The sequence below is a fragment of the Gavialis gangeticus genome, unplaced genomic scaffold (genome assembly GCF_001723915.1).
Source record: "Gavialis gangeticus isolate Ggan-Ray unplaced genomic scaffold, GavGan_comp1, whole genome shotgun sequence".
In the NCBI taxonomy this organism is placed as follows: domain Eukaryota; kingdom Metazoa; phylum Chordata; order Crocodylia; family Gavialidae; genus Gavialis; species Gavialis gangeticus.
Window position 1 is genome coordinate 147,669,458 of NW_017729024.1, and position 14,503 is coordinate 147,683,960.

Sequence of the window (14,503 nt, forward strand, 5' to 3'; positions counted from 1 at the left end):
TAAAAAAAATTACTGTGCTTCTATGTAAATCTAATGTTGATTTCATACAAATCAGACATTGCATAAATGAGCCATTGTATATAAGTGTAACCATGGAAATTGTGGCCAATGTGGGCATTCAATCAGAGACGCATTGGTCAATACCAGGCCCATAATAAATAGGAACATAGACATTTAAATTCTTTTCTCCTAATCACTGTCAGACTAGAAGGAAATTAAACCAAAGCCTTTTATGACCTAGGTGTATGCTCAAACCATTTTACTAAAAGGCAGGTAGTACTACCACCACACATCCACCTCCCACCCACTACGTACTTGACTGAAGGTGGGCCATGACTGCTGTATTTTGTATTGAAATCAGTGTTGTCAGTGTGAGGTATCCTATGAAAATACCAGATTTGCCTCCTCAGGGGACCTAGGTAGAGGGACACCTAGTTTATGGATCCTTTGGAGGCTTTTGTCCCAAGCTAGGTGATAAACTTTTCAGTCTTGCCAAGATAGTGTTGCTTCTGTGCATGAAACCTAGGCAAGAGAGTCTAGATAACTTTACTGGTGAAAATGTAATTGTCTATGAACCTTTAGAAACCTAAGAAGATCAAAACCTTGGACTTCACCCAAATCTCACTTCAGGTACCTAAGCCCTTTTGTGGTATTGAGCCACAAATCATTTAAATCAAAAGATTGCTTTACTGGTATTTGTTTATTGATCAGCTGAAGACTGTGTCAGAGCAATGACCTGCTCTTATATAGGCCATAATCGTATTTGGCTCCCTTTAGCTCAGGAAAATATAGTTCCATACTAATTCTCAAATTTAGCAGTGTAATATCCAACCTTCTCAGACCCTACCCCCCACCCAAGAGAGTAGTAAAAAGAATAATCTCTACCTCAATTCCAGCAAAAATAATATTTGGAGAATACCAAACTAAAACTCTGGTATTATAGGCACTGTCTTTTTTATTCTTGACAGACAGTAGAACATTGAACTTGTCATTGCTTGATTTTACAATGAATGGAGAAGAGCTGTAAAATAAAATGACTTCATTAATCATTTTGACTTTCCAAATAATTAAAAAAAATAGACCAAGGAACCTTTTAAGATGGCCACACTCTTTTATTTTGTTCAGAGAACATTTCATGTCACTACTCTATTAGAGCACAGTTTATAAATATATATGCAGATATTTTAAGAAATATACCAAGTTTCAGTGGAGTTACCTGTTACCAGTTATGCTTGCATTTGCTTTCAGAACGAGGTCAGTAGTACATATGTTTTTGAGTCCACAATCTTTGGTGAAAGGAATCTGCAACAATATTTTAATTCAAAATTCCTTATTTGAAAAAATCTAAGTTACAGCATTTCACAGTTTTCTATTTTATATCACATAACTTTTGATGGGTGGCATGAAGATCTTTGCTAGTATTAGGGTGTAAACAAATATAACTTTGAAGCACTTTAAGAGGGGAGGAGAACTTGGTCAGGCACGTGCATCTGCTATTCTGATATAACTACCACATCCATTGACATATAAATGAGATAAATCACTATAAATTTTAACTAAGAAGGAAATAGGGTTAGTATTTCAATAGTATTGCTTCATCTATACTGGTATAGGAGCATGCATTCGTAATAGTTATAGCTGAACAGCATCATTCCATATACACGAATGAATGAGTAAAGATGAAATGACATAGCCAGGATCACAAACTCAGTCAATGTAGCTAAGTGGTCAAGGTCACTAAAAGTCCTGACTCTTACCATATTTTCTTACATCCCACCCCCAAATAAAACACCTGGTTTTGTGAAGGCAGTTTAAAGAAAAAGAAAGATTTTTCCAGTCCTGGCTGAATGTTGAATGCTTCAGGAGATTTCAGGAGAACCTGACTGCAGCAGCTGTGGTTGTTAGAGGGTTAAGACTGTAACTCTGATCCTAAATGGTAAATTCAGCCCATCTCCCCCTGAGGGTGGCTGAGGGAGAAACACAGCAGTCATCGTACAGAAGTGTGTTCATGCTTCTGTTTGTTTCATGTTTCTAGTCCAGCAAAGAAAGATCAGCTTTCCCATTTAAGACACTTCCCCATCCCCCCACCCCCAGGTTTTGGATGCCTGATTTGGGGGGAAAAGGTGTATGTGGTATGCAAATAAATATGGAGTCTTCTTTTTATCCACACAGATGGCGCAGCTGCCTGCCTCCTGCAGATTTGTATTCTGGCATGTCAGATGTAAAATCCAGTCAGGGTTCCACAAACTTGACTCAAAGCCTACTGAAATAATGTATTCCACTACTGATGGCTCTCTGGACAATGCATCTTCTGGCAGGTTCCTTTACCCTTACTGACCAATTGTGGACTGTGCCAAATATAAGGCCCTATATATGGTAATTGTAGTAGGGTGGATTTCACCCCAACTACGTAAGACATTAGTAATGAACTTTGCTGACTTACATATTCATATACTGAGTTTGGAAGGTTGCTATCAAGAACAGGACCACTCTCTGGATCAGAAAAATTGAACTCCAGCAAAACCTTGACAGAGTGCAGAAAATCTGGCTTGTCCTACAAAGAAAGCAAATGAAATGTTGTTATGATCTTTTCTCCTTTAGACCCCTTTATTGACGAAGCCACTGAAAGAAAATAAATATGAAAAGCTGAAGTACAGCATCTTTCAGTTCCATTTTTATCACAATCATAGTATTGGAGAATTATCTGAAGTATGAACTATCAATAAGCTGAAAATGGTTAATGATGAAAAAGCAGCTTGTTCCAACCAAAATTTCAAAAATACATACCCCTATTTTTCTTGGATGTTTTATATGATCATAAAAGGTCAACTGACCCATCCTAAAGTAGCATCCTAAAGTATTCAAGAGCAGGGAAGGGCAAAATACAGCCTATGGGCTGGATCTGGCCTGCCAACTGACTGGATCTGGCCTGTGGGTGGGTGCCTGTCAATTGATTACATCTGGCCCATGGCTGCCCCCATGGTGCTCTGCATGGGGTCAAGCAGTGCCTGCTCCTGTCTGGGGCAGCACGTGCCATGCTCCCACCTGGACCCACTGACAGTTCCAGCCCTGGCCAGCACACACAGCTTCCCGACGCGGCTCCTCCCAGTGTGGCTGCTGCTACCCAGGTGCTCCTCAGCTCCCCCTGCCTCCAGCAGCTCCTTATCCTTCTCCTGCCCTTGATGTGCCACTTTGGGCTGCAGGTACCACGGAGATGCAACAGTGGCTGCAGGGACATGTGCTGGGCATTACGTGCCCAGTCAGATGGGGTGGCGGCTGCAGCTGGGCAGCTTCTGCCCCAGCATGTGGGGCTCCTACTCCAAATCTGGCTGCCTTACAACCCACCCAGCATAATCATCAGCCACCTATGGGCAGCTTAGTGAGTGGAAAGCAGTCCCTTTGTGAAGCTGTGCACACTGGCTGGGGTAGGTGCAGGTGGGAGCATGGTGCAAGCTGCCCTTGGTGGGAGTGGGAAGGGCTTGGCCCCATGTGGAGGGCTGTGGGGGTAGCTATGGGCCAGATGGGGTGTGGGGTGACTGCACCTGCACTGCACTTCCTGGATGAACTCTACTGCACATATCCCCTGATCTCCCTCCACCCCCGGCCAGCTCCTGTGACGTAATGTGTGGGCAGCTCCCCCTACATATGTGTGCACCCCCCCCACCTCCCCACCCTCTGACACACAATATACAAGAGTAAGACTTTTTTAAACTATTATACAATTGCCTCTACATACACTACTCAAAAACACATAAATCAAGGCAAAAAATATTTTTTGAAATAAAATTAAGATATTTTATAGTAGATGCTTGATTTTTAGTATGTGATTTGTTAAGATGATATCTTCTGAAAGATTTTGTATCATATCTCTGGTTTTATATGCAGCCACGGTGCTTCTAGATGTTTTAAGATTAGGTAGATCAGGATTGTCCAACTCATGGCCTTTGGGCCATGCACAGGCCACAAGGGGTTAAATTGCACACCCCCACCCCTGCCCGGGCTCCTGTCTGGATGCTGCTTCCCCTATCACTCTGGGATCCCTCTCTCGACACTGGCTTCTGCCTTCCTGCTTCTGTCCCTGGGGGCAGGGTAGTGTACTAGCATGGGGGGCTAAGAGGCTAGGGGCAGAAATTACACATAAACAGTGATCAGGAACTGGTTCAACTCTGTAACACAACAAGAGTTCAGTGCACGTAAACTGCTTTCAAACTGGCTGAAACCAGTTAAAGATAAACCTGGTTGGATATAGTATCAGACTCAACTGATTTAGGTTAAATCGGCTTATTGAATTTTTTACCCAGATCCTCTCCAGATTCAAGTTAATTCACACTCCCCCAGCATCCCAGGATGCTTTGCATCTCTCCTACAAGCCTCCCCACCCCCTCACAGGGTGGGTGGGCTAGCCTTGGCTCAAGCAGGGAGGAATGCTCTAGTGCCCCCTGACTTCTGGCCTGAGCAATAGTGATCATGGCCAGATGATGACTAGAGTTGTCATTTACATTTCTTCCTATGCTGAAGAGTTCTTACTCACACTCTCCACCTGAACAAGTTTACAGAAAAACAAACTAGTAAGGAGGGACACCAATGAACTTCAGTACCCCCTGTATAAATTTGTTCAGATCTATTCATTATCAGTCTGATTTGTGTTATGCTGCTTTTAAATATAGATAAACAGCAAAGAAATTATAATAAATTGAGAAAGGACCATTTTCTATGCAGTTACAGAAATATAAATCCTGTGCAGTGGATTGATTATGTTTACAATCGCTATTAAAAAGGAATCTGAAGCTTTTATATCTATTTTAGAATTAATGTAATAAAAATGGACTCAGGGATCATTACGGTGTAACAATTAAATATAGCCACTATATGATTTACTTGCCAACATGTAGAAGTTATGTTTACTACATTCTGACCCTTTGACAGTGATATTTTTTTGTATCTTCCTTTCCTTGCTTCCCATGAACAAGCTTCGAGATACTTGTCTTTGTGAATCAAGCGTAAGCCAATACTGTATACCTGCAGAGACAATAGAAAGAACAAGTTATATATGGTTAGTATTAGAAAGACATTGATCTTTTCATTATTTTATCCATTTTTTGTTTTGTTTTAAAATAACCCAAACTGAACTTAAAAAAAAGCTTTTTTGGAGTAAGAAACAAACAAAGAAACAAATGCAAATACAGTAGGTTTGTAAGCAAAGATTTGTTGGTTTAGTGCAATCTACTTACTAGATTCATATACTGTATGCTCCTTAGACTTTAGTTTGAGTTCAAAGCAAATGGTGGCATTTATGCATACTGTTTCTTTTTTATCCATCCTACAATTCTTCTTTTGGATATTGATTTTGTCAGGTGTGAAATTCATGGAAACATTTACTTCAGCCACATCACGCGACCTTAAAAATACACAAAAAGGATAGAGCCCCTTTTAAAATAAAACATTTCTACATTTGAAAAATAACTTTACAAAAATGTGTAATTCTACTCATTACCATATGCATGTATGGTGATAAAGACACATGATAAATTTTGTACTCGACATATTATACAAGTATTCAGTATATGCTTCATGGTGTTGTACTTACTAGAGAAATAAACAAACAGAGGGTACATGCAGATATTACATTTATATTGACTTAACTAGGCTTAGGTCCATCTATGTGCCAAACTGCATATATGTTTGGGTAATCAAGATAGGGCAAAAACCGGCAGCCTGATCTAACTTAGTTTACTTAAGGAGGCACATTATGTAGACTGGGCTAACCTATGGCCTCTAACTGAATGTGTGTACACATTCTGAGAGCAGCTCAGTGGCTTGCGCCAGCCCTGGGACTGTGGTTTTCCTCCCCCTGTCCCCCACACACCAATCAGGCTATTTGTAGCCCTCCAACCCCCATCCCCAAAAGGAGAACCCCCATGGTGGACCTGCTAGCTCCCACCATTGATCCCACCTGCCTCCCCTCCCCTACCCCAATGTATCCAGATTGCATTCCAAGTGCAGCTCCTGACACTGGTGAAGGTCTGCACAAGTGGTAACACAATCCATGATCACGTGACTTAAAGAAGACCAGGTCCTGTGAATGTGTGCACATGCCCAAAAGGGTAAGATTTTCCTTAACTGTTTTTGCAATTCAGAAGTGTAAGGGCTTGTCTACACTGCCTCCATGCTTCACCCAAGAATGCTATTGTGAAGCATGATTGACCACATGCTTCTATTCTGCACAGGAGAGCTCCTTAAAATGGGCAACGTTGTAGCCTTAAAGCAGTCCTGAACGTATGTCAATAAGATCTCAGGATGCTCAACAGAATGCTCACAGCCACCCTAAGGCAGTGATGTTACCTCATTTCTGGAGTTAGTGTATGCAGAACGGGCACAAGTGGCAGAAAGCCTTTTATGGAGATTCTCTTAGTATCTTAGATACAGTGACAGCATAAATGTGCCATTATGTCTCATTGAAAGTCAATGGGATTCAGGTTCCTGAGCATCAAGTCACATTTGACAAGGGGTTTTAGACTCCTAAAGTCACTTATGCATTTAATTAAAAATATTCACAGTGCTTATTACAGCTGATTTTTGCAAAATATTAAAAGACAACAATATAAACATGTATTGATATCAAAAGTGAAAGCTGTCCAATATTACTGGAAAAGGAAAAATTATGTTTTTATGATGCAATGTGTTTTTTAACTTCATAGACAGCAAATGTTCATTGAATTCAAGAGTTTAATATAGCTCAGACCCATATTATAACATTATATTAAGCACTATATGAATGTATGGAAAAATCAGAGTCCCAAATTTTGCCAATTTTTGGGATTTTATCATGAATCTTGTGATATTTGATACTTTATTTAAAGCCCTACCCCTTGGAAATGATCACTTATATGCAGATCTTAAATTCCATTCAAAACAAAAAAAGCCTAATTGCTCCCTATAATGTCAGTGGAAAGCTTGAAAATGTAACCCACCTAGACTTTAATTGTTAAAAAATTGAGGCTAAGTAGAGACGTTCAAAAACCCTGAGGTGGAAGCACTCTAGGTAGCATGCTTTACTCAAAGTGCTGTAGATTAGTTTAGGAGTGAACAGAATAGATGTTCGCTGTTAGAGGGCAGAGCTTGGAGTTTGCCTGCACTGGCTGAAGCCAGCAGGCTGGGGGTGCTCCCACACATCTCCCAGGAGGTTGCTGCAGATTGCCAAGTACAGGTGAGCCCAGCTGAGCAGCTGGCCACCCTGATTCACCAGTGTAGTCCATCTCCCCAGCCCTGTCCCCAAGCCAGCTGGCTGCTGTCAGTGCCAGTGGTTGCTGGGGGAGGGGGGAATGGAACCCCTCTGACATGTGAGCCTATCTGCAGTTTGCTGGCCCAGGTCCTGGAGGCGGCTGGACTGGGATAGTGCGGCAGGGGGACCCTGGCCCAGACTCCTGACAGCTGCAGCTCAGAACTGGAAATGGAGGAGGGAGAATGGAGGCCCCTGCCATGCCCCCCCAGCTTGCTGACTCTGGTCTTGGCGGGGCTGGGCTAGTTCTGTGCAGACGTACGGCTCTATTCCCCTGCCCACCTGTCTGTAGTTCCTGGCTCAGCGAACAGCCACACACAGCTGTGAGCTGCAGCTGTCAGGAGGCGGGGATGGGCGGTGGGGAAAAAGAGCCCCCTGCCGGGTGGACCTGGCCCGGCCCCTCCCAAACAAGATCTGAGCCAGCAAACTGTGTGTGTGGAGGGGGGCTGCACAGCAGAGATGCTCTGTTTCCTCACCCTCTTGCTAGGCCACACAGGGAGGAGACAAGGCCTCTTCTGTCTCCTCTTTGTGACAGCCCAGGGGAGGGGCTGAGTCAGTACTCACCTGGAGCAGATGAGGACCAGGCAAGGCTAGCAAGGATCTGGTACTTCAATAAACTGCTCTAACCTAAAGCGCTTTAGTCTGATACTACATCCATCAGGATTTTCACAGTGGGATTCACCATTTTTAAAGCATCTATGTGCAGTTAACATCTGTTCACTTATGGTTGTAGAGCAATAAGTATAATGTCTATACCTAATCTGAGGGTACAGGAAGATCCAAAACATAATTATTTTTAAAGGCTTTTTTAAAATGAATTTAAAGCCATGGTGACTAGGGGAGATAAGTAAGTTATTCTGGAACATTTGGGGGTGGTAATTCTCTCCCAATAAGCTTGCATTCCTACTTTCCAGCACTACAGGAACTTACACACTGAGTTGGCCCCTTGACTTTGCAGGACTGGAGGTTAAAAAGGTGAGATAGGTGAAAGAGACAAAGAAGCAGGCTGGAAGGGAGAAGGAGAAAATGGTGTAGTAAAACATAGCAGGATGAGTTTAAAATAGACTAATGACGTGTAATACTCAGCCAACCCTTAAGAATAATCACAGCCCATTTGTATTTGTTTCCAATGCCCGCTTACATCCCCCAATGCCTATTTACATTATCATTATGGATCTTCATACACCTAAGGTGCATTAACACACTTGCAGAGATGTGGTCCCCCACCTCAAGACAAAATACAGAAGAATTTTAAAAGATAAAGTGAAGGGCAACATGAATGATCAGGGACACGGAGAGGTTTCCATATGAGAAGAGAATAAATAGGCTGGGACTTTTCAGCTTAGACATGCTTGAGAGGGATATGATAGAGGTTTACATAATATTAATGGGTACACAGAAAGTAAATTTATGATTGACTGGCCATGTCTACACAAGATACTGACTGCACAGTAGCTCATTACTACTGCACAGTAGTGTTGCGTGGCACAAAATGTGATGCAACACTAATGCACAGTAGTAATGAACTCCTGCTCAATCAGCATCACCAACAAGCATATCAGGAACACTACTGTGCAGTAACACCAGTTACTGTGCAGTCATTTAGGGCTTGTGCATGCAAGTACTAAATGACTGCGCAGTAACAATGGTGTCGTATATACATAGCCACTGTCTCTTGAAATCCAGCACTTGGGGATATAAAATGAAGGTATTAGGTAGTAGGTTTTAAGATAACACCAGGAGCATGCAATTAATTTATTCACACAGAATATTATTAACTTGTGAAACTCATTGGCACAAGATACTGTGGAGGCTGATAGTTGCCCAGTTCAAACTGGAACTGGACAAATTCATGGAGGAAAAGTCCTTTAGTAATTACTGAATAAGACAGATAGAGGTGTAGCCTATGAATGGAACTTCCTAAACCTCTGGCTGCTGGAAACTGCAGTGGGAGAGGAGCAGGAGATGCTAAAACTCAGGACATGCCCTGCTCATTCTCCCTATCAGCACCTGCTGTCTCTCACTGTGTGGGACAGGACACCAGCCTGGATAAGCCTACGGTCTGACCCAGGAAATGTCAGGTCTTACATTTTAATAGGATTTTTGTGTAGTTACTGTGTGTGGGTTTGCATATATGCGGTGTGTGTATTATTTTAATCTGTATACATTAAGCCATAAATGTAGCAATCTCATAGTAGCAGCCTTTAGTTTGTCTGAATTCTAAAATAAAAGAATCTTTATGCTTAATTTTCTGTAATGTAGGGGTTTATTTGTCCCAGTGAGAACAGACAGGGAGCAATAGAGCAAACACCTTTGTTGAGTGAAGAAAAATTGTAGGCTTCCACCTAAAACAGCAGGCAGCAACAGGAGATTAAAACCATGCAGAATAGTGCCACCTACTGACAAGTGTGCATAAAAAGCACACATAATAGTGCACATTAATACTTTGCTATTTTCTCTATGTTAAACTTTTATAATCACTAAGTTTATTTTTTTCAATATTTCACATCTCCGAGAGAGCTTAAAAAATTAAGATCCACAGATAGCATCAAATTATGAAATGAAAAAATGTAAACAAGTAAGATGCATTTTCCTCCAAACTAGTACATATATATTATTTGGTCAACCCATATTACATACCTATTTGTATCTGAATGTACTACAGCTACTAATGAAACCAACATTAAAACTTTAACATATTAATAGGAAATTTTGAAGCATCTAACTTTTGTAGGCCTTTTCCCATTAAACAAATCATTTTCAGGTACATACCAGAAGAGGGCAGCACCACCAAGGCCTCCAATAGTGACATCTATTAGACCATCATCATTTAAATCCATTTCTCCATGTATAGACTGACCAAAAAATTTCACTTTCTCCCCATCTCCGCCTGATGTAATACGCTGTGAAAAATCATTGATAACTTGAATCTATGTATGTACGTGTATACACATATATACACATAAGTATTCTATCTCAAATAAGTACAAATAAGCTTTTAAAAATTTTGGGCTACTGGATTTTCACTAAAACACTTCTAACAAGGATTACCACACTGATAAGCACAATATAAATCCCCAGATTTACTACTGTCTTTCACAAATGAATTTATATGTCAAAGCCTCCAAAGCAAGCCCAGCACTGCCAGTGAGAAATCAGCCCCACCATTATATTTTTGCCTGCTCACTGCACACCTGGGCCTGCAAATTAGTCAGCGTAGATGGCTGCTCAGAGAAGTCCTGGGCATGCAACCCAAATGGCTCTGTAAGGAGAGCCTGAGCATATTGCTGAAGCCTGCACTCAGGCCTACTTTTGAGCTGTCTTTGCTGCCTAATTTGCAGGCTTGGGCAAGCACAGTGCATGTGTTAATGGGAGAGGCTTATTTCACAGTGGCAGCCCTCAAGAGCCTATGTAGACATAACCTGCATGTTCTGCCTGGATTCCCTTGATGTCAATGCCAAGTTTGCCACTGATTTCAGTTACTGTTGATTTAAGCCACGTGAGATTGGAACAGGGAACCCTGACCTTTGTTACTGAGGATAGTGTCAGCTGCAGTATGCCAGCTGCAGAGATGCAGGCAATAGGGATGCAAGCATCAGAGCTGTTGGTAATGCAGAATGCTATTCCCCATTATGAGAGGGAGAGGACAGGTGACCCAAAGGGGCAGAGGCTGGGAGCCATAGAGGCCCTGCATCTGGGCTGTGTCAATTGGGCCCAGGCTGGGCTTGGTGAAGGAGCTTCCTGTGGATAGAAGTGAGGAGAGCCTGGGGACTGCAAGGGAGACAGTCCCATAAGAAAGACAAGTTAGTTAAATGTCTGTCTCTGAGTTTAAGCATGAGGCTTGAGGTGAGGAGTATGGAAGCCACTGTGGGTGCCTGGCAAGGGTGCTGTGTGTTTGGTTGAGACCCTTGGAGCCGACAGCAGGCAGGCTAAGGGTCCTGGAATTAAGATCAGACAGGCCAAAGCTCTTGGGACTGAGAGCAGGAGAGAGATGGAACTTGCTTAGGGGAAAGATGCCCAAGGAAAGGCTGAGCCCAATGGAGAGCAGTGAAGCGCTGCAAAGAGTCAGTGTCTGACTGGGTCAAATAGAGGTGGTTCAATGATAAGCAAGACAGGGTGTGGTGTCACTCTAGTAATTTGAGGGCTGCCTCCTAAATTGAGTATCAAGGTCAAGGTGTGGCGGGCAAATACTGGGAAGTGCTCTGATGGATCTTGATATGAAATAGGCTTTAGATTGGCAGCCGGAGGCTCATGTCAGAGCCATGTGGGACACAAGGTGCCATTACAAGATGTAGTAAAAAAATTTACGATCCGAAGCTCACAGAAGTGAATGGAAAGATTCACATTGATTTCAATAAGAGTTGGATGAGGCCCTAAGAGACTTATGATTCCACTGTAACCAAGGGTGTCTGTTTTAAGACATACACTTCTTATAGCAGACACTAAGTTTTAATTTCATACTCCATACCTGTGCATATTCTTTCCTTATAGTGGTACCATCGCCATGATAAATGTATACAGCTCCCCGATGATCATCTTCTAAAGGAGATCCTATCACAATATCATTATATCCATCAAGGTTGAGGTCCTTTACTGAGGCAATTGCAGTTCCAAAGCGAGCACCACAAGGTTCATTCTTGTGAGTTTTGCAGGAATTATGTTTTAACAATGAACAGCAAGTTTGCTTTATAGGTTCGAGGCTCATTTGATACTCAAATGTTGTCTGCAGAAGGACAAATGTAAGGTTTATGGACTCCAATCAACTTTTCTTCAAAGCAAATTTTTAAAAACACTTACATCAAAGACAAACTGACACTTTCAGCAAACACTTAAAAGCACTAAACCAAGTGATATGAAAGTATCAACAGGGAAAAACTGTAGCTTCTAAGTTAAGGCTATTGGCCTGATGTAGGTAAGGGAAAGACATACAATGTATCTGTAGGTACATTTAACGCAATTTACTGTAGTTATAGGCCTTAAAAAGGTACAACTTCATGATAGCATCTGTATAATGGTTTACAGTTCAGCAAGGGCTGCCTCAGTACTGGGCCCACTGATTAGCCATAGACCTAAGATTCTGGAGGGGACTGGACCAAGATACTGCAGATGATGAGGTGGTTGGCACCAGGACTGCTAAGAAGGTAGTGCCAAAAAGCAGAGATGCTCAAGGATAATTAATACCCCCGGAGCTTTTTAAAGTCTCATCTGTCACCTGACATTTCAGCAAAATCATTTCTAATCCAAGAGTATAAAATACTGACATAGATACACAAGATCAGGAAGCAGGTACATAAGAAAAAAAGGTTCCTTGGAAATCTTTTGTCCTGTGTGGTGTAATACATATGGGGTAGCAAACTCACCTGGCCCCACTAGATGGATGAGTGGCACAGGGCTGGCTCACAGGCTAGCTCAGTCCTCTCCCTCCCAATCCCACTCTCTCCCCTCCCCAAACCACCCCACTCCCAGACTGGCTGGAGGTGGTGGGGGGGGCAGTCTTATAGTGTGTGGTTCAAGTCAGACCCAGGGGCAGTGGTGTTGAGTGGGTGATAGAGTTCTGTCAGCTACATTTGGCCCACAGTCCAAATCCTTGACACCCTTGATATATATTATTTGTTTAAAATAACGATCCAAAAATCTAATGAGCCTTTCTCTGCTTCCTACCAATTGCAATCAGCCTTACCTTGTTCAAAGAATACACATATACTTTTCCTTGTTCCTCTTTTTCAGTTCCCATATACATTGGAGCACCAACCAGAAGAATATCTGTAAACGAATCTTTGTTGATGTCTATTGTAGTAATAACACTCCCAAAATATGATCCAATCTGCAATGAAATGATAAGATATGTGATAAGCAGAGCTAGTAACATCACCCAACATCATAAGCTCCTTTTTATTAGTTACTTATAAAATCAGATGGGTAAAGAATCAGGGGCTCAGAGTGAGACAGGACAGAGGCAGAGGGAGATGATGATTTATTAAAAATCATGAAACATGACATTATATTAAAAAAAAAAAGACCGGACTGAGACAGGACATAGGGTTTCACTTTGGAAGAGAACAGGCAGAACACCATGTGGCCATAAGAAAACATTGCCTTCCTGAACTGGAAATGAAACCCAAGATTCACAAGCCTCACAATCTGTTGTTAGCAAATATCTCTGAAGCCCACTGGCAAAATGCTCTCTTTCCTCTACAGTGTAAAGGATGACAGTCTACCACTGCTATCACTGGCCATGTCCAGATGAGCACAGATGTTTGGTTCCCCAGGAACAATTAGCAGTGGCGCACCTTGTGTTGCAGCTACTTGTCCCTGGGGAATGCTTGTGCCATGCATGCTTTGGTACACAGCAAGTTACCCCGGGGGCAGTAGAGGAGGCTGGGGCCAGCACTGTGCTGGCCCCACCAGCCTTACCTGGGTCCTGGGGGCCTCTTGGAGCTACTGCAGTGGTGATCATGTTGGGCAGAGCCTGGCTGGCAGCTGTAGCACGGCTCCGAGTGGGCCGGCTCCACTTTTCAGTGGCGTGCACTGCTCCAGTTTTTTTCTCCGCAGGTTTTTTTTACCCCTGGCATAAAAGAAACCCATGGAGAAAAAAACTGGAGCAGTGCACGCATGGACAGTGCACCCTTGCAGCACAGAGAACACCTGACTTTGTGGTATGTGGTGCTCCAGATGTGTTTGCGGTGCCACATACCGTATGGATGTGCCCACTTATTCTATTGGCTAAAGTGGCAGGTGTGAAGATTCCAACCTTGTGAATGAATCATGGACGATGTCACATAACAGCATTAAGGAATTTGTTTTTTCAGAAGTGGCATGCATATGTGTGTGCACACATGCACACACACGCACACATTATGGGTGCAAAGTTAAGAATGCAAGAAACAGCAAAAGCTAGAATTAGTGTTGATGAGGCAACCTTATTTTAGCTCTCTTATAATAGTTTTTTGGGGGATTTTTTAAAATTTTTTTCCCTCCATACGACCCCTGCCTCATTCAGTGAACAAGATGGATATTGCTCAGTTAATGGGCATCTATTCAATGTTTCATTTTATCCACATTGTTCAATGTATGGTGGTAGGCCGTATTTGTTGAAATGAAGAACTGCTCTAATTAAAGTGCCAGGATTGTCTTGTGTATCAGCATCCCCACACTAAAAATGATGTTGGGGGCACTTTAATTAAAGCTTGCTGATGCTGGAGTCAGCTGGAGCACAGTAATTAC

The 14,503-nt window shown here is 42.4% G+C and overlaps 1 protein-coding gene across 2 annotated transcripts in view; it reads right to left on the minus strand.

Annotated features, from left to right (window-relative positions):
• ITGA1 (integrin subunit alpha 1) overlaps positions 1-14,503 on the minus strand; it is a 169,385-nt gene that overhangs the window by 26,605 nt on the left and 128,277 nt on the right. For both annotated transcript variants that reach the window (XM_019517885.1, XM_019517884.1), the window contains exons 13-20: positions 12,960-13,103; positions 11,748-12,002; positions 10,052-10,182; positions 5,232-5,398; positions 4,883-5,019; positions 2,444-2,554; positions 1,217-1,302; positions 886-1,021 (exon numbers count right to left, since the gene is read on the minus strand). In XM_019517885.1, coding sequence (XP_019373430.1) covers positions 886-1,021; positions 1,217-1,302; positions 2,444-2,554; positions 4,883-5,019; positions 5,232-5,398; positions 10,052-10,182; positions 11,748-12,002; positions 12,960-13,103 — 1,167 coding nt within the window. The remainder of the gene's footprint in view (positions 1-885; positions 1,022-1,216; positions 1,303-2,443; positions 2,555-4,882; positions 5,020-5,231; positions 5,399-10,051; positions 10,183-11,747; positions 12,003-12,959; positions 13,104-14,503) is intronic.